Here is a 21,232-nt window from a genome sequence, read left to right as displayed (position 1 = left end):
GTATCCTTGGTTTTCACTGTTAACTCGTGCAGCACCTGTGGCCACCATATCTGAGATGTAACTTTCTTCCTGGTCTTTATCTACTGTATGAGTACTTAACTGAAGTAACAAAGACCTGGTCTAGCTGATTTGGGCCAAAAGGGACCTTAGAGAAAAGCTATCAGGTAGCTAATAAATAGAATCACTCAAAAGCCTAGAGAACCAATTGGAAAATAGATATGGACCAAAGGAGTGTAAGTAGCCAAAATAGTGCCTCCACAGTATTTATCATTTTGAGTATCAGTTAATACAGCTAAAGCCTTTGACTGTGTGGATTATAACAAACTGTGGAAAATTCTGAAAGAGTTGGGAATACCAGACTGCCTCATCTACCTTCTGAGAAATCTGTATGCTGGTCAAGAAGCAACAGTTAGAACCAGACATGGAACAACAGACTGTTTGCAAATCAGGAAAGGAGTACGTCAAGGCTGTATATTGTCACCATGCTTATTTAACTTATTTGCAGAGTACATCATGTGAAATGCTGGGCTGGATGAAGTCCAAGCTGGAATCAAGATTGCCAGGAGAAATATCAGTAACCTCAGATGTTCAGATGACACCACCCTTATGGCAGAAAGCAAGAAGAACTAAAGAGCCTCTTGATGAAAGTGGAAGAGGAGAGTGAAAAAGCTGCCTTAAAGCTCAGGATTCAAAAAACTAAAATCATGGCATCTGGTTTCATCACTTCATCTCAAATAGACAGGGAGACCATAGAAACAGAGACTTTATTTTCTTGGGCTCCAAAATCACCGGAGATGGTGACTGCAGCCATGAAATTAAAAGACACTTGCACCTTGGAAGAGAAACTATGACAAACCTAGACAGCGTATTAAAAAGCAGAGACATAACTTTGCTGACAAAAGTCCATTTAGTCAAAGCTGTGGTTTTTCCAGTAGTCATGTATGGATGTGAGAATTGGACCATAAAGAGAGCTGAGCACCGAAGAACTGATGCTTTTGAACTGTGGTGTTGGAGAAGACTCTTGAGAGTCCCTTGGACTACAAGATGAAACCAGTCAATCCTAAAGGAAATCAGTCCTGAATATTCATTGGAAGGACTCATGCTGAAGCTCCAATCCTTTGACCACCTGATGTGAAGAACTGACTCATTAGAAAAGACCATAATGTTGGGAAAGATTGAAGGTGGGAGAGAAGGGGATGACAGAGGAGAGATGGTTGGATGACATCACCAACTCAGTGGACATGAGTTTGAGTAAGCTCTGGGAGTTGGTGATGGACAGGGAAGCCTGGCATGCTGCAGTCCCTGGGGTTGCAAAGAGTTGGACAAGACTGAGCTGCTGAACTGAACTGAACTAAGCAACTGAACACACACACACAAGTTGTTTATCCATGCATCTACTACATCTTGGTTACTTAGACATTTTGACAGTTGTATAAATAAAGCTGTGATAAATATCCACTTGAAGGCTTTGTGTGGACATAAGTTTTCAGCTCTTTTCAGTAAATACCAAAGAGTGCAATTACTGGATCACATGGTAAGCCTATGTTTAGATTGTAAGAAATCGTAAAACTGTCTTCCAAAGTGGTTGAACCATTTTGCATCTCCACCAGCCATGAATGAGAGTTTCTGTGGCTCCATATTCCCCCAGCATTTGTTGTGGTTAGTGTCCCAAATTTTGGCCAGTCTATTAGGTGTGTGAGCTTCACTGGTGGCTCAGTGGTAAAGAACCCACCTGTCAATGCAGGAGACGTGGGTTTGATCCCTGGGTTGGGAAGATCCCCTGGAACAGGAAATGGCAACCTGCTCCAATGTGTCTTGCCTGAGAAATGCTATGGACAGGAGGAGCCTGATGGGCTGCAGTTAGTGGGGTGACAAAAGAGTGGGACACGACTTAGCAGTTGAACAACAGTAGGTGTGTAGTGATATCTCACTGTTCTTTTAATTTATGCTTCCCTGATGACATGTGTTGTGGAGCTTTTCATATGCTTACTTGTTATCCATGTATCTTTGGTGAGGTGTCTGTTAAGGTCCTTGTTCCATTGGGTTGTTTGTTTTCTTATTGTTGACTCTGAAGAGTTTGTTGTGTATTTTAGACAATAGTTCTTCATCAGATATGTCTTTTGCAGGTATTTTCTCCCTGTCTGTGGCTTGCTGTGGAAAACTCAGCAGTGGCCACAGGACTGGAAAAGGTCAGTTTTTATTCCAATCCCAAAGAAAGGCAATGCCAAAGAATGCTCAAACTACCACACAATTGCACTCATCTCACATGCTAGTAAAGTAATGCTCAAGATTCTCCAAGCCAGGCTTCAGCAATACGTGAACCATGAACTTCGTGATGTTCAAGCTGGTTTTAGAAAGGGCAGAAGAACCAGAGATCAAATTGTCAACATCCGCTGGATCATGCAAAAAGCAAGAGAGTTCCAGAAAAACATCTATTTCTGCTTTACTGACTATGCCAAAGCCTTTGACTGTGTGGATCACAAGAAACTGTGGAAAATTTTGGAAGAGATGGGAATACCAGGCCACCTGACCTGCCTCTTGAGAAATCTGTATGCAGGTCAGGAAGCAACAGTTAGAACTAGACATGGAACAACAGACTGGTTCCAAATAGGAAAAGGAGTACGTCAAGGCTGTATATTGTCAGCCTGCTTATTTAACTTCTATGCAGAGTTAATGAGAAATGCTGGGCTGGAAGAAGCACAAGCTGGAATCAAGACTGCCAGGAGAAATATCAATAACCTCAGATATGCAGATGACACCACCCTTATGGCAGAAAGTGAAGAGGAACTAAAAAGCCTCTTGATGAAAGTGAAAGAAGGGAGTGAAAAAGTTGGCTTAAAGCTCAACATTCAGAAAACGAAGATCGTGGCATCTGGTCCCATCACTTCATGGGAAATAGATGGGGAAACAGTGGAAACAGTGTCAGACTTTATTTTTTGAGCTCCAAAATCACTGCAGATGTTGATTGTAGCCATGAAATTAAAAGATGCTTACTCCTTGGAAGAAAAGTGATGACCAACCTAGATAGCATATTCAAAAGCAGAGACATTACTTTGCCAACTAAGGTCCATCTAGTCAAGGCTATGGTTTTTCTAGTAGTCATGTATGGATGTGAGAGTTGGACTGTGAAGAAGGCTGAACGCCGAAGAATTGATGCTTTTGAAGTGTGGTGTTGGAGAAGACTCTTGAGAGTCCCTTGGACTGTAAGGAGTTCCAAGTAGTCCATTCTGAAGGAGATCAGCCCTGGGATTTCTTTGGAAGGAATGATGCTAAAGCTGAAGCTCCAGTACTTTGGCCACCTCATGCGAAGAGTTGACTCATTGGAAAAGACTCTGATGCTGGGAGGGATTGGGGGCAGGAGGAGAAGGGGATGACAGAGGATGAGATGGCTGGATGGCATCACGTGAGTCTGAGTGAACTCCAGGAGTTGGTGATGGACAGGGAGGCCTGGCGTGCTGCGATTCATGGGGTCGCAAAGAGTTGGACATGACTGAGTGACTGAACTGAACTATGACTTGCCTTTTCATTCTCTTGACTTTGTCATTCACAGTACAGTTTTGAATTTTAATTAAGTGCTAGTTGTACGTTATGTCTTTAAAGGACCATACCTTTGGTGTCATAACTAAAAAGACATCTGTTACCATACCTAAGGTCACCTAAAGTTTTTCCTGTGTTACCTTCTATGAGTTTTATAGTTTTATGTTTTGCCTTTAAGTCTGTGACACATTTTCAGTTAATTTCTATAAAGGATATAAGATCTCTGTTTACATTTATTTATTTGCATGTGGATGTCCAGTTGTTTGTGCACCATTTGTTGAAAAGATGTCTTATGCTGTTAACACCATCCAGTACTGCCTTTCCCTTCTTCCAGTACACAGATAAGTCCAGCGTATACTGAGGATTCATTTGGAGTGAATAACTTTGGTTGGGGGATGTTTAGGGGGAGATCTATTCCTTCTGTATCACGTTAGGGATACAGAGTTTAGAGCAGTTTGGAACAGAGAAGGATGAAAATGAGTTTTGCCATCACCCTAATAATAACACTTCAGACGTAACATTAAACACTTCCTGGTATGTAAGTATAGTGCTGCCTTTGAATCTCTGTCTGCTCTTCAGTTGTGAACTGAGGACTGCTGTATTTCAAATAGTCTACTTCTGCTGCGGCTTTTTTCGCATCTTGTTTCTGTGACTACTTGTTTACACTGCTGTTCCCTCACCGTAGAGTGTAAGCTTGCATCAGCATGTTTATGTTCACAGTTTAACATGTGATACACGTGTGACATGCAGATGGCTTTCCCTTCTTATCTCAGACTCACAGTGTTCATAGGTGATTGACTGCAGAAATGATCTTGATAAGTTCTTATTACTACTTGGTAGTCAGTACTTTGCTCTGAAATTATGTATTCCCCATTTGAATTAGTAGTTTTAAAAGTTATTTAAAAATCAGATGGTTAGCCTAAATTAAACAAGTCTTCCTCCAAGTCAGATAAATTCACTTTCAAATTCACTTTCTGTAAAGAGGTATGATTAACTTCTGTAGTGACATTTTGAGTTCAGAATTTTTCTTTGAAAAGGCAGATAACCTCCTTTTTTTGAAACCAACTTCCTAGGAAAAGCATTTTTTTAAAAATTGGCAGTGTTTGTGTAATTTCAGATGGGTAAGTTATGAATACTACCTCACAGAGAGGTTAATAGATACATTGAATCTGAAGACACTTACCTTTCTCTTAATGCTGGAGGCAGCTTAGAATCAGCAAAGATGTGGAGAAATCAGAACTCTTATACACTGCAGCTGGGTATTTAAAATGGTACAGCCACTGTGGAAAATAGTGTAGCCAGTATTCAACAGAATGACTGTGTGTGTGTGCGTGCTAAGTCGCTTCAGTCATGTCTGACTCTGTGCAGGCCTATGGATTGTAGCCCGCCAGGCTCCTCTGTCCATGGGATTCTCCAGCAAGAATACTGGAGTGGGTTGCCCTTCTCCAGGGGATCTTCCCTCAGGGATCAAACATGTGTCTTTTAGTCTGCTGCATTGCCAGGCAGGTTCTTCATCACTAAAGCCACCTGAGAAGCCCCAGCCATTCCACTCCTAGGTAAGAGAAATGAAAACAGGCGTCTACACAAAGCCTTCTAGGTGAATGTTTATAGCCAAAAAGTGAAAACAACCCAAATGTCTATCAGCTGCTGAATGGATAAATAAAAAGTGGTATGCCTATACAGTGAGACATTATGTGTAAATAAAATCAATGAAAATACTCGTGTATGCTACAACCTGAATGAAGTTAGAAAGAATGCTAAGTGAAAGAAGCCAGTCACAAAAGACCATGTTTTGTGAATCTAAATCCACTATTTGAAATGTTTAGAACAGGCAAATCTATAGAGACAGAGAGTAGATGAGTCGTTGCCTAGGGCTGGTGGGGAGGAGGAGGTGGGATGGAATAGAAGGGTGACTGCTTAATGGTATGAGGTTTCTTTTTGGGGTAATAAATATATTTTAAATTGCTTGTGATGATGGTTGCACAACTCCTGTGACTATGATGAAAACTATTGTGCAGTTTAAATGGATGAATTATATGCTATGTGAATATATTTCAGTAAAACTACTTAAAACCAAATGTTCTCGGGCGTTGACAGTAGCCCTTTTGTATTGTTTCTTTATCTTGCCAGCAAAAAGAGTCTGAGTTGCTCAAGAAGCACGATTCCATTCGTATTGATTTATACAATTTTGTGTGCTAAGTCGCTTCAATCCTGTCTGACTCCTTGTGACCCCATGGGCTGTAGCCTGCCAGGCTGCTCTGTCCGTGGAATTCTCCAGGCAGGAATACTGAAGTGGGTTGCCATGCCCTTCTCCAGGGGATCTTCCCAACCCAGGGATCGAACTCAAGTCTCCTGCATTGGCATGCAGATTCTTTACCACTAGCGCCACTTTGGAAGTCCCTAGAGTCGGACACAACTGAAGCGACTTAGCACACCCACACTTTGTGGCTAAATATATTCACTAGTGGTTATCGTGTTTCTTGTTAGTTTCTAGTGCCAAACTGAAAAGAAAAAAGAACTGGTTTGGAACAGCAATATATACAGAAGTAGCTGCAGATGGAGAAAGTAAGAAAACAGCAAAATCCAGTAGTTCTTCTAATCCAAAATGGGACGAACAGCTAACTGTGTAAGTATCTGGTGTAAAGAATGCAAAATTTTCAAAAGAGTGTCGTTTGGGGAATGTTTTTTTGGTGATTTGCTGTTGTTATTTTGGTAAGATAACTTCAGAGCAAGGAATTCTATATTTTAGTGTGACTAAATTTTAAATGTGAAAAAAGTTTTGGTTAATTTTATTTTCTTCTGAAATGAAGCATAATAATCCTTGCCTGTGCTTTACAGACTTTTTCCATATAATCATATTTTCTCTTATTGTCTTGTAAAAATAAATAGAGCAGAAAACCACTTGGCATTTCTAAAATACAGTGTTACAAATTTGTGTATAGTAAAAGTATTATAACTAATGCATTTAGCTATCTTAAATCTTTAGATATTTGTTCAAGTAGAAGTAATGTTATTGTGAAGTCTTAATAAGACTTTTGATGTATTGTTGGTGTTTTGGTTTGTCAATTAACAGAAATTGTTTAGTTATTGAATTCCTAATGTACTTGAAAATAAATGTTTTTATTTATAATTCAGCTAGTTTACTGTTTCATGTAGTATTTTTCCTTAAATAAGCTGAATTTGTGACTTTTTCAAAGTTATTGAAGTAAATGTATTCTCCTGTATTTTTGTTACAATTTTACCCTTACAGAAATGTGACCCCACAGACTACATTGGAATTTCGAGTTTGGAGTCATCATACTATAAAAGCAGATGCTTTATTAGGAAGAGCAACAGTAGATTTGAAACAAGCTCTGTTAATACACAATAGAAAATGTAAGTTTTTTGTTCTAATCTTTGTATTTTTTTAACTTTATTTTAGACATTCTTAAAATATCCTGAAGTCTAAAAGCCAAAAAAAAGTTTTATATTTATAAAAGGAGAGATTCATTTATTGCCTGTGACTTTTTAAAAATTTATAACATTATATGAAATATGAAATATGTACACTGGCATTTCTCTATCCAAGAAATTTATACAAAATAACCCAGTCATCAGTGAATATACCCTTTTATCAGTGATCATCAGTGATTTATTTTATATTCAAAGACTTGAAAACAATAATCATTATCTGAGCCTACTCTTTGTTTCTTAGCTAATAACAGTTTTGTTTGTACAAAATAGATTCTGAGTCTTTAATTTTCTTTTTTCATTATCTAGTTCATGTTTTGAAAATATGGAGTCTATAGAAAGTCACAGAGGAATATAAAAATTACCTGTAATTTTTACTATCCAGAGATAACTATAGACACATTTTGTTTCTTCTTTGTATCTATTTATTAGTTTATCCTCTTCTTTTTTCATTTAAGAATATAATATGAACATTATGTTTCTATTACATAAAATTTTTCTAGCATAAGAATTCTTAAAAGTAGTTTAAGTATTGTAAACTTTCTATCATGGTATACAAAAATTTGGGTGTATATACTTGTTACTTCTAATTCTGAGAAATTGCTTTTATGAAATTCTCAAAATATTGTGTGATCCAAAGAGTATTAAAAACTGGATGATTTAACTGATTTCTTATTATTTGATGTTTAGGCAGTTTCTGATAGTTCACTCAAATACAACTGTAAATCTTTATGTTCGTCATCTTATTTCCTTAGAAATTTTCTTATTCCTAACAAATGTGCTAAAATGCTTATTTTTAAAATGTCAATTTTTTAAAAAAATCTGTTTTTAACAAAAAATTCATATTAACTAAAAAATCTGTTTTTTATATAGTTTTTGGACATAAGGAGTTATGAGTCAAGAAAATGTAAAAGCCACACTAATTTTTATGTATGAGTGCTTGCTAAGTCACTTCAGTCATGTCTGACTCTTTGTGACCCCCATGGACTGTAGCCCACCAGGCTCCTCTGTCCATGGGATTCTCCAGGCAAGAATACTGGAGTGGGTTGCCATGCCTTCCTCCAAGGGATCTTCCTGACCCAGGGATTGAACCCCCGTCTCCTGCATTGGCAGGCGGATTCTTTACCACCAGCACCACCTGGGAAGTCCCAATGTTTATGTATAGTAATTTAAAAAAAAAGCATTGGAAGTTTAATTCTCTGTTATGTTATGGCTTTTGGTCATTCACTTCATCTTTGTGACAGAAATAAGTAGTAGGTCTTGTATGCAAACGTACGTTGCTTGGTCTGATGGTGGCTGGATTTGTACTTTTCCCCCAGCTCCGTGGCATTATTGGTATAAATATGTAACGCCTCTCAGTTTAACTATGTTATTTCAGAATTGACTATTTGGTTTCACTTATTTATATGCTGTTTCTACTCTGCATTAAGCTTTTACATGGGACCTCTTTTCTAGTACAGTGATTTTTTCTCATAATCTCACAGCCTAGAGATAATGAGTGCTAATATTTTGGTGAATTTTGTCTATATGTGTACATGTATAATAATTGGGATGATATTCAGCTTCATATTCTGCATAACTCTCAATGTTATAGCGTGTGTATTTCTCTGTGTAATTCAGTGGTATTCTTTGAAAGCTAATTTTAGTAGTTTCATAATATTTTACCACAAACCATGATTTTTAAACCATGTTCCTACTGTTGCCATTTAGATTGTTTCCAAATCTGTTACATTAGGCCGTGCTGAACCTTCCTATAAAGATCATAATTATGCTCTGTACAAAGATTACAATGTTTATCTGCCAAAGTGATATTGTGGGAAGGTTGTAATGTCTGTATACTTGGAAAGGAAACTCTTATAAACTGTATATACTTAAAATTATCTCTTATGACTTAATTAGGCAGAATGTTCTCAGAGGAAAATCAAAATTTTATAAACATTCTTATATGTCTTGAAGTCAGAGGTCTAAGAAATTATAGTAGGAACATCCTGTATATCCTAGGCAGTCAGTGTTTTTTTTTTTTTTTTTTTAATTTATTTTGAAAATTGAAAGGTATATTAGTTTTCCAGGACTGCCATACCAAAACACCACAGACTGGGTAGCCTAAACAAAAGAAATGTACTCTCTCACAGTTCTGGAGGATAGAAGCCTGAGATCAAGAGGTTGACAGGGTCGTTTATTTCAGAAGACTCTTTTCTTGGCTTGTGGCTAGCCATCGTTACCTTACATCTGTACGTGATTTTCCTTATGTATGTGCATCAGTTCGGTTCAGTTCAGTTGCTCAGTTGTGTCCAACTCTTTGTGACCCCATGGACTGCAGCACGCTAGGTATATCTGTGTCCAGTTTCCTTTTCTTGAAAGGACAGCAGTCGCATTGTATTAGGACTATCCAGATGATCTCATTTTAACTTAATTACCTTTTTAGAGATCTGCCATATAAAAAAGTCACCTTCTGAGGTACCAGAGGTCACGGCTTAAACGTATGAATGGGTGGGGGTTGGAGGAGGGGGACACAACTTAGCTTATAACAAAAAGGGAAGTAAACTAGTAAATTAACTTCAAAAATTAAAAATGTTATCGAATCATAGTGCCTTAAATGCAAGAGAAACCTGTAACCATTAATCCCAGTCAATCATTTTGTTGATTAAATAAATTAACCTAAGTTAATTGCTTGGGGCTTCCATGGTGGCTCAGACAGTAAAGAATCTGCCTGCAATGTGAGAGACATGGGTTCACTTCCTGGGTTGGGAAGATCCCCTGGAGAAGGGAAAGGCTACCCACTTCAGCTTTCCTGCCTGGAGAATTCCATGGACAGATGAACTTCACGGGCTATGTCTATGGGGTCACAAAGAGTCAGACATGACTGAGCAACTAAGCACAAGTGAATTGGTCAAGAACAGAAATAATCACAGATTTTCTTATTCTTAGCTGCTTAATTTTAAATAGAAGTAATAGAAATACTCATAGTTGATAAAATCCTTGGTTGCCTTTGGTTCAGCCTCTTGGTTTAGCACTTGAACATTGTCCCTCTTCAGATTTATGAGGCTAATTTCTTCCTATACTCAGGGCCTTGACATTTTCTTCTCATAAGTTCATGTTTTTATATATCTGCTCTCCTGATATATTTGGGATAGAGCCAAGGATTAATTCATTTGAATAGTTGTTTTTTTTAATCTGTTTTTGAAGATATTTACTTCTTCAACCTTCATGGTGTAATATGAACTGATAGTCAACCATGCTGCTGTTTAGTTGCCAAGTCGTGTCCAGCCCTCTGTGACCCCGTGGACTGTAGCCCCCCCAGGCTCCTCTGTGCATGGGATTTCCTTGGCAGGAATCCTGGAGTGGGTTGCCATTTCCTTTTGCAGGGGATCCTCCCGACCAAGGGATCAAACCCACATCTCCTGTGTTGGCAGGTAGATTCTCCAGGCCAGAATATTGGAGTGGGTAGCTGTTCTCTTCGCCAGTGGATCTTTCTAACCCAGGGGTTGAACCTAGGTCTCCCACATTACAGGTGGATTCTTTACCAGTGAGCCACCAGGGAAGCCCAAGAACACTGGAGTGGGTAGCCTATCCCTTTTCCAGTGGATCTTCCTGGCCCAGGAATTAAACCAGGGTCCCCTGCTTTGCAGGCAGATTCTTTACCAACTGAGCTATCAGGGAAGCCCCTGATATAAATCTTCAATTTATATAGAGGTAATTGGGCATTTCAAAGGGAGAATAGGGGAGTAGAAAGAGGGGTGAGTGGAAACTAAGTGCAGTCAGGGAAGTGAGAAATTACAAAGAATTGATCAGTGTAAATGTAATTAGGCCAGCTTTCTCAACTGCATAGAATTTTATTCTCCCACAAAGCCTGAGACCCCATCCTTCCTGATGATTACATTTTGGAGGAATAGCTTTCTGACCCTTGAGAAAGACTTCTGAATAGTGGACACACACACATCTTACAGGGACAATGGAAGGCTCCACCATTGTAAGCCCTTTCTAGTCAAACCTCTTGAAAAGGGTGTCCTGTCACAGGTGTTGCCTGAAACAGACAGTGGATTCTTTCAAGGCAGGCTAGAATCTAGAGTCTTCTTGAATTGTTAAAACTGTGTTACTGTTTGTTGAAGTGTTTTCATTTGGGGAAGAGTGGGGTGGATAAAATCTTTTGTGCTTGTATTTTTATAGCCAAGGTCGAGGCTTAGTCGAGAAGACAGCTCAGAGGAGCCTTACTTGAATTTGGGCAAGGAGAAAATCCTTGTCATGATATTCATGGGTGAACAGTGTAAGAGTAGTGTAGCTAATTCCAAGGTTGGACTGAATACAGAATTTCATTTTATATTTCAGTTTTGAAACTGTCAGAGCCACTTGAAACACTCCAGAGAGGAGTCAGATAGCTGCCTTTTAAACACTGGAATTACACTGTTTTTTGTTTTTCATTGTGTTATTAGCTTTTATCAACAAAAGTATTTTGAAATCCATTAAGATCACTTCAAATTGAATATGTCCAAAATGATTTACAGTGAACATTATCTCTTTACATTGAATGACAGAGAAACAAAGCAGAAGAATGTGTCATTTATTGTAGAAGACAGAGCATAATCAAATTTATTAAAATATTTTGTTTTTAGCCTAATTTACTTGGTTAATGCTAGTTATTTTAGTTAACTAGCATTTAGTTAACTAAATCTTAAGTTTTCCTTTTAAAATTCACTTAATATCAGAACAACCTAAGATATTTTAAGCCAGGATTTGAACAAACAATATTTTTATTGCTGGTGATACATGTGTTTCTAGTCTTAAGAAAGATTTTTTGGATTGAAATTACCTGGTGGAAGGGAAAATAGTATTAAGCCTCTTAGCTATGCATGGCTGTCTAGTTGCTTTCCTTAAAACTTAAAAGAATTTGTACATAAAATGTAGCATATGAGAGTGCCCATTTGGAAATATTTGCTATACTAATAGATAAAAAAGATGAATATCTTTCTTACCAGAACATTTCTTTAACTTTTAATTAAGTCAGATGTTTATTGATCAATCATATTTCATAATTTGTGATTGTCATTTTCTTACTTTTTTTTTTTTTTGCTGGTTTGTTCCTTTTATTCCTCACCAATTTGTGAAAGCTCTTTTTTTCTTCCAGCTAATCATTTACCTCCTTATTTTTTGTTCCCAGTTTTTATTTATAGAAGTTTAATATTACTTCAGTCATTAAAGTTTATTCATTTTCTATTATTACTAAGCTCAAGAAATCCCTTCCAGTACTTACATTTAATAATTATCCATTTTCTTCCACATTGTAGCTTTATTTTTACTTTAATTTTTTTTTCATAAATTCTGAAATTTATTTTGTTATGTAATAGGAGATGGGAACCTAGCACACTAGCTCATAGTATGATGTGATGGTTATTCTTGAGAGTGTTCCTTACAAGCTTTTGTAACCTAATGTACTTGTTCTTTGCTAAAATCCTGTTATCTTGTTTATGTGTATCCTGTTATCCTATTTATCCACCTCCCAGAGTGGCCCTTATATATCCCTGTCTTCTATTTCACGCATTTCTGTAGTCCCCTCCCACACTGAAACTTAGATGGTCTGTGTGAAAAATAGAATATGCAGAAGTAATGGTCTGTGACCTCCAAGACTTGATGAGTGAAGAGATTTCAGCTTTTGCCCTGGTCTCTTAGATGACTCACCCCAGGAAACAAGTCACCATTGTGAAGACTGTCGACAAGTCCGTGGAGGGGGCCAGGTGGAGAGGAAACTGAGGTGGCTTCATCAATGCCAGCTTGTCAGCTCTGTATATGAGTCACCTTTTAGGCAGAGTTTCCCACCCCTCCCAAACTCCTGGCCCACAGAAACTATGAACAAGATTAAGTGGCTGTTGTTATTTTAAGTGACTGAATTTTACGATAATTTGTTCCTTTGCAGCAGATAGTACTGTATGCAAGCACTTTTAAAAAACAGCTTTAGAATGTAACTGTGAGCTCCCATCTAATTCTATAAAATGCCGTAAAGACTGGGATTTTTGAAGATTTCTTGTTTTCTGTGGTAGAGAAAGAGTATATGTTTTTGACAAGCCCGTGGTGAAAGACTGTTCTTTTGCCCAATCAAAACTAAGGAAGAGGACTTACTGGCGCTTCAGCGTATGGGAATCCACCTGCCATCGCAGGAGACACGGGTTCCATCCGTGGTCTGGGAAGATCCCACGTGCTGTGGAGCAGCTGAGCCCCTGCACCAGCCCTCGTGCCACAGCTCCTGAAGCCTGTGCACCCTGGAGTCCACATGCCTCAACCACCGAGCCTGCGTGCTGCAGCTGCTAAAGCCTGAGGGCCTGGAGCCGGTGCTCCATCAAAGGGGAAGTCCACGCACCGCAAGGAAGGGTGGTCCCTGCTCGCCACGACCAGAAAGCCCGAGTGCAGCACTGAGGACCAGAGCAGCTAATCGGTGAATGAGACTAAGAGTGTCTAGGAGGCAGGAGGAAAACCAGCTACTGCCTTGCAGGTTTCCTGAGGACAGCCCTATCTCAGTAGTTGATTTTAAACTTTATTAAGCACCTGCCTTTTGTCAAATATTGAGGACACACCACTGAATTAGATCTCTGCTCTCTTGGAGACTTCACTTCAGTTGGGGAGGTGGACTCCCACTCCCAATTCTGGTGGTAAATCTATTGAAGGAAATAAGTGAAGTGATGGTAGGAAAGAGGCCTACTTTAGGCTAATCCAGGTTTATCCTGCTTTCTCAGAGTGCAGTATCTGACACACACCATGCATTCACATACTGAATGAACAAATATGTCAGAGTTGGTTTGTTTATACAATAATGGAATATTATCCTCATATTCCACCCCCCCCACACACATAGAATTATTTATGTGAGAGTTCTCAACTTAATGACTCGTAAATGTTATATCCCAGTCTTCCATGTTTAGAATTGTGAAAGGCTCGATGTTATAAAGAACCTCCCACTACAGAACAATTAGGTCCTGAATAGGGCAGCTTTCTATGGCCTTGATGAGTTTTGCAAAGAGGCAAGGGTGGTCTGCAAGGCCCTTCTTTGAAAAAAAAAAAAAAAGGCAAAGAAAACTTACGAGCTAGAGTTATATTAGTGTATGATGCTGAGCAGTTTTGACTCACAGCCTAATGGGGAGCTGAGCTTAGACTCCTGTAGTGGAGTATCTTCACACCACTGACACAGTAAGAAACAGACTCTGCCTGTACTAAAGCCCACAGGTAACCCTTACATTAAGATCAGAAAATGAACTCACCATCAAAGATTACAAATTACAAAAAGTCACCCATAAGCAGAGGTTGGCAAACATTTTCTCTAAAGGACCAGATGGTAAATATTTAGTCTTTGCAGGTTATATAATCTCTGTTGCACCTATTTAGCTCTTCGTTGTAGTCAGAAAGCAGCCATCGAAAATATGTATATGAATGAACATGGCTGTGTTAAGATAAAACCTCATTTACAAAAGCAGGTAATGGCCAGATTTGGCCTGTGGTGTATAGTTTCCTGAGCCCTGGATTCAGTTCAGTTCAGTTCAGTTCAGTCACTCAGTCATGTCCCACTCTTTGCGACCCCATGAATCGCAGCATGCCAGGCCTCCCTGTCCATCACCATCTCCCGGAGTTCACTCAGACTCACGTCCATCGAGTCCGTGATGCCATCCAGCCATCCCATCCTCAGTCGTCCCCTTCTCCTCCTGCCCCCAATCCCTCCCAGCATCAGAGTCTTTTCCAATGAGTCAACTCTTCGCATGAGGTGGCCAAAGTACTGGAGTTTCAGCTTTAGCATCATTCCTTCCAAAGAAATCCCAGGGCTGATCTCCTTCAGAATGGACTGGTTGAATCTCCTTGCAGTCCAGGGGACCCTCAAGAGACTTCTCCAACACCTCAGTTCAAAAGCATCAATTCTTCGGTGCTCAGCCTTCTTCACAGTCCAACTCTCACATCCATACATGACCACTGGAAAAACCATAGCCTTGACTAGATGGACCTTAGTCGGCAAAGTAATGTCTCTGCTTTTGAATATACTATCTAAGTTGGTCATCACTTTTCTTCCAAGGAGTAAGCATCTTTTAATTTCATGGCTGCAGTCACCATCTGCAGTGATTTTGGAGCCCCCAAAAATAAAGTCTGACACTGTTTCCACTGTTTCCCCATCTATTTCCCATGAAGTGATGGGACCAGATGCCATGATCTTCATTTTCTGAATGTTGAGCTTTAAGCCAACTTTTTCACTCTCCTCTTTTACTTTCATCAAGAGGCCTTTTAGTTCCTCTTCACCTTCTGCCATAAGGGTGGTGTCATCTGCATATCTGAGGTGATTGATATTTCTCCTGGCAATCTTAATTCCAGCTTATGTTTCTTCCAGTTGAGTGTTTCTCATGATATACTCTGCATAGAAGTTAAATAAGCAGGCTGACAATATACAGCCTTGATGTACTCCTTTTCCTATTTGGAACCAGTCTGTTCCATGTCCAATTCTAACTGTTGCTTCCTGACCTGCATACAGATTTCTCAAGAGGCAGGTCAGGTGGTCTGGTATTCCCATCTCTTTCAGAATTTTCCACAGTTTTTTGTGATCCACACAGTCAAAGACTTTGGCATAGTCAATAAAGCAGAAATAGATGTTTTTCTGGAACTCTCTTGCTTTTTGCATGATCCAGCGGATGTTGGCCATTTGATCTCTGGTTCCTCTGCCTTTTCTAAAACCAGCTTGAACATCAGGGAGTTCCTGGTTCATGTATTGCTGAAGCCTGGCTTGGAGAATTTTGAGCATTACTTTGCTAGCATGTGAGATGAGTGCAATTGTATGGTAGTTTGAGCATTCTTTTGCATTGCCTTTCTTTGGAGCCCTGGATTAGAGGGTGGAGTAGAGGAGATATTTTAAGAGATAATGGCTGTAGGGTTTTTGAACACTGATGAAAAATAAATCCATGATTCATGATATTAAGAGCAAGATGATAAAGAGGAAGTCATGCTTTCATCAAAGTGGAATACCTGACACCAATGGACAGGGAGGCCTGGCGTGCTGCGATTCATAGGGGTCCCAGAGTTGGACACGACTGAGCAACCGAACTGAACTGAAAGACCAAACCCATCTGTGGAGCAAAATAGGTCATTTGTGAAGATTTATAAATCAGACTTAACATAATTAAGAGTAATAGGATAAGGCAGTAGAAAAATATCTTAAAGGAGTTGAGAGATATTATCGATACTAAGTGGGCATACCCAGGAAATCTTTCAAGGATGAGAACCCAAACATTTACATTAAAAAAAGAAAAAGATGAGAGAAGGAGAACAAGATAGTGGAGGAGCAGGTGGACGTGGAGCACATCTGTCTCCACGGATACATCAGGAATATACCTTCCAACGCAAGTGCATGCAGAACACCGGCTGAGAGCCAACAGGAGGACCTGAGCAGTGGAAAAGAATATATAGACCCACGCAAAACTCGTTAGGATGAAGGAACTAGGGGGAAAAAACAGGAGTGTTAGTAGGACTGGACCGGCCCTCAGTGGGTTGGGGAACTGAAGCAGGGGTCTGATCCCCACATGGGGGCAATTGTCTGAGTCAGAGGAGAAACATTTAAGGCTCAGAGTGACACAGCTGATCTGTGGCAGCCTAAATGGAATGAGAATCAGACAGTCCTTGCCATAGCCATACATACCCTGGACAGGGACGAGGGTCCCCTAGATGGCACAGTGGCTGGGAGCTGGAGTTTAGGGATTGTGGAGCAATCCCAGAGTGAGGGCTGCTGTTGACTGTGGAGAGACAGATCGAGGGGATGTGAGGAAGGAGATCGTGGTGGGAAATGCCTGTGGAGGAAAGCTGGGCAGCCACGGAAGCAAGGCGATACTGCTGAGTCATGCATAGGGGGTGGAGCCATCACCATAGGCTCTCTTTCCCCACAGCCAGCATCAGCAGCTGAACAATAGAGAGGCTCTCCCATCAAACGCCTGAGGCGCTGAACTACAGAGTAGGACCCCACCCAGAGTGCTCCTTTAGTGCCTGACTTACTGAACAGAGAAGGACCCTAGGCAAGGGACCCTCTAAGTGCCAGAATGGGCAGAGCTATGGAGAAAGAGGACCCAGAAAGGCCTGATCGCCAGCTACAAGAGGTTCGAAAAAAGGCTCTGGTAGAGCCATAACTCGGAGAAGGCAATGGCACCACGCTCCAGTATTCTTGCCTGGAAAATCCCATGGTCGGAGGAGCCTGGTGTGCTGCAGTCCATGGGGTCACGAGGAGTCAGACATGACTGAGCGACTTCACTTTCACTTTTCAGTTTCATGTATTGGAGAAGGAACTGGCAACCCACTCCAGTGTTCTTGCCTGGAGAATCCCAGGGATGGGGGAGCCTGGTGGGCTGCCGTCTATGGGGTCGCACAGAGTCAGACACGACTGAAGCGACTTAGCAGCAGCATGGCCATAACTCCTGCGATGGAGACAGTCCGAGTCCCTGCACACTTGGCACCACCAGGGTCCCCGCAACCGCAGCAGCTGCGCCACCTTCACGCTCAGCCCTCACTGGGGCAGAGCTACCACAGGCAAAAAAGTCTTGGATCTGTGCACGCGGAGTCGCTGTGGTTGTTTTCAACTCTTTGTGATCCTGTGGACTGTAGCCTGCCAGGCTTCTCTGTCAGAGGGGGTTCTCCAGGCAAGAACACTGGAGTGTATTGGCCAATACTGGTTGCCATATCTTTCTAGAACGCTGAATTTCCTGCTGCCCTAGCTGCCAACTCCCCCGAGTACCTGATGCTGCGAGAACCCCTGTGACCCAAGCAGCTGCACCACCTCCACACCTGGCCCTCACTGGTGCAGACCCAAGTCCTCCAGGGCAGCCTCAGGAGCAAACCCCAGTGGACGACCCACATAAAAAAATAAAAGGTGGAAATAAAACTACAGTTGAAACCCAGGGGTAGTGTAGGTAAGGAAGATGGCCCCAAACCTTCCCACCAACCGTACAAGCTGCGGATTAAATCCACATGATCAACTAGGCACACTCTGTGTCTGTGGAATATATAAAAGGAAATTGAGAGCCCCCATGAAAGAAAACGCACTAGTTCTGATAGCTGTGGACATTGGAGGCAAGAACACACGGGAGTAGGACCAGATTAGAATCTGGGCTACCCCCACAGCAGGTCCAGAGACCAGCACAGCGTTGGAGGGCATCCCAGGCAGGTGAGGTGGACTGTGACTCCCAGCGAGAGAAAGGGGTGACAGCAGTGACTCAAGAAAAACATTTATTATTATTATGTTTTGACTTGTTCTGTACATTCTTTTTTTTTTTTTCTTTTCTTTTCCTTTTATCCCCCCTCTGTTTTCCTTTTATCCCCCCTCGACTTTACTGGCAATATGAAATCCAGTTAAGCTTTTGAACTTTTTTTTTTCCCTCAGTCACATTTTTTATTGGTGTTACAAACCTCTGCTTCTATGTTGGGCTTTTGCAGTTCTGTGGAGTTTTCCTTTTTTGAAAAAAATCTTCCTTTCTCTTTTTTTAATTTTAATTTTTTAAACCTGTTATAATTTTTTCTACATTTATTCCTTTGTTTGCTTTCCCTACTGTTCTTTTCCACTTGCAGTTAATCTTTAGCATATATATATCTTTATCTACCTGTATCTAACTTTGCATTTCTATTCTTTCTTTTCTTTCTCCCCTTTCCTCTCAACATGTTTGTTTTGTTTTCATTGCGTTATTCCCCAATAGGCACCTTGCTTTAGTTTTGTTTTCCAGCTTGTGCTTTAGTTAATTTTGTTCTGGTAGATATAATTTTTGGTTTCCTTTGTTCACTGGGTCAATCTATTGTACTTTAATTTTGTTGGACTGTTTTTTGCTTATGGGAGTATATATATGTGTGTGTGTATATTCAGCCACATTTTTTATTGCTATAAACCTCTGGCTCTATGTTGGGCTTTCTTGAATTTCTGTGGAGTTTTCCTTTTTTCTTCCATTTTTTTTATAATGTTAATTTAAAAAAAATTTTAAATCTGTTATATTTTTCTACACTTACTCCTTTGTTTGCCTTTCCTATTGTTCTTTTCCCCTTGCAGTTAATCTTTAATATATATAAATCTTTATCTAGCTCTTCAACTTTGCATACCTATTCTTTCTTTCTTTTCTTTCCTCTCAACATATTTGTTAGTTTTGTTTTCATTGCTTTATTCCCCACTTGACACCTTGCATTAGTTTTGTTTTCCAGTTTGTGCTTTAGTTAGTTTTGTTCTTACCTGATAAATATATTTGTGATTTCCTTTGTTTGCTAGGTCAGTCTGCTGTACTTTATTTTTGCTGGACTGTTTTGACTTTGCTCGTGGGTGTATATGTATATTCCATTATTTTAATTATTATTTGCCTGATTTTGTAATGGCTGTTTGTCTGGTGTTCACTTTTGGTTTCTCATTTTTTGATGTTTGTTTGAATCTCATTTAATGTCATAACAGACCACTTGTGGAATCTTCATTCCTGACCAGAGATCAGGCCTGAGCCTTTGGAGTAGGAGCACTGACTCCTAGACCCTAGACTACAAGAGAACTAACCCTCAGTTCAGTTCAGTTCAGTTCAGTTGCTCAGTCGTGTCTGACTCTTTGCGACCCCATGAATCGTAGCACGTCAGGCCTCCCTGTCCATCACCAACTCCCGGAGTTCACGAAAACTCATGTCCATCAAATTGGTGATGCCATCCAGCCATCTCATCCTCTGTTGTCCCCTTCTCCTCCTGCCCCCAATCCCTCCGAGCATCAGAGTCTTTTCCAGTGACTTGCTCTTCGCATCAGGTGGCCAAAGTATTGGAGTTTCAGCTTTAGCATCATTCCTTCCAAAGAAATCCCAGGGCTGATCTCCTTCAGAATCAACTGGTTGGATCTCCTTGCAGTCCAAGGGACTCTCAAGAATCTTCTCCAGCACCACAGTTCAAGAGCATCAGTTCTTCGGTGCTCAGCTTTCTTCACAGTCCAACTCTCACATTCATGCATGACCACTGGAAAAATCATAGCCTTGACTAGGTGGACCTTTGTTGGCAAAGTAACGTCTCTGCTATTGAATATGCTATCTAGGTTGGTCATAACTTTTCTTCCAAGGTGTAAGCATCTTTTAATTTCATGGCTTCAACCACCATCTGCAGTGATTTTGGAGCCCAGAAAAATAAAGTCTGACACTGTTTCCACTGTTTCCCCATCTATTTCCCATGAAGTGATGGGTCCAGATGCCATGATCTTAGTTTTCTGAATGTTGAGCTTTAGGCCAACTTTTTCACTCTCCTCTTTCACTTTCATCAAGAGGCTTTTTAGTTCTTCTTCACTTTCTGCCATAAGGATGGTGTCATCTGCATATCTGAGGTGATTGATATTTCTCCTGGCAATCTTGATTCCAGCTTGTGCTGCTTCCAGCCCAGCATGTCTCATGATGTACTCTGCATAGAAGTTAAATAAGTAGGCTGACAATATATAGCCTTGAGGTACTCCTTTTCCTATTTGGAACCAGTCTGTTGTTCCATGTCCAGTTCTAACTGTTGCTTCCTGACCTGCATATAGGTTTCTCAAGAGGCAGGTCAGGTGCTCTGATATTCCCATCTCTTTCAGAATTTTCCACAGTTTATTGTGATCCACACAGTCAAAGGCTTTGGCATAGTCAATAAAGCAGAAATAGATGTTTTTCTGGAACTCTCTTGCTTTTTCCATGATCCAGCAGATGTTGGCAATTTGATCTCTGGTTCCTCTGCCTTTCTGGTTCCTCTGCCTTTTCTAAAACCAGCTTGAACATCTGGAAGTTCATGGTTCACGTATTGCTTAAGCCTGGCTTGGAGAATCTTGAGCATTACTTTACTAGTGTGTGAGATGAGTGCAATTGTGTGGTAGTTTGAGCATTCTTTGGTGTTGCCTTTCTTTGGGACTGGAATGAAAACTGACCTTTTCCAGTCCTGTGGCCACTGCTGAGTTTTCCACATTTGCTGGCATATTGAGTGCAGCATTTTCACAACATCATCTTCCAGGATTTGAAATAGCTCAACTGGAATTCCATCACCTCCACTAGCTTTGTTCATAGTGATGCTTTCTAAGCCCCACTTGACTTCACATTCCAAGATGTCTGGCTCTAGGTGAGTGATGACACCATCCTGATTTCTTGATTATGAAGATCTTTTTTGTACAGTTCTTCTGTGTATTTTTGCCACCTCTTCTTAATATCCTCTGCTTCTGTTAGGTCCATACCTTTTCTGCCCTTTATCGAGCCCATCTTTGCATGAAATGTTCCCTTGGTATCTCTAA

General features: G+C 40.4%; 1 protein-coding gene across 8 annotated transcripts in view; it reads left to right on the top strand.

Moving 5' to 3' along the window:
• Positions 1 to 21,232, top strand: part of WWP1 (WW domain containing E3 ubiquitin protein ligase 1) — a 147,714-nt gene that overhangs the window by 44,805 nt on the left and 81,677 nt on the right. For all 8 annotated transcript variants that reach the window (XR_011259081.1, XR_011259080.1, XR_011259079.1 and 5 more), the window contains 2 exons: positions 6,025 to 6,163; positions 6,788 to 6,912. Coding sequence is in view for 4 of the 8 variants with exons in the window: in XM_069600674.1 (XP_069456775.1) it covers positions 6,025 to 6,163; positions 6,788 to 6,912 (264 nt within the window). In the remaining 4 variants the exon portion in view is untranslated. The remainder of the gene's footprint in view (positions 1 to 6,024; positions 6,164 to 6,787; positions 6,913 to 21,232) is intronic.

The sequence above is a fragment of the Ovis canadensis genome, chromosome 9 (assembly GCF_042477335.2).
Source record: "Ovis canadensis isolate MfBH-ARS-UI-01 breed Bighorn chromosome 9, ARS-UI_OviCan_v2, whole genome shotgun sequence".
NCBI lineage: Eukaryota > Metazoa > Chordata > Mammalia > Artiodactyla > Bovidae > Ovis > Ovis canadensis.
This window is presented reverse-complemented; position numbering and strand designations above follow the sequence as displayed.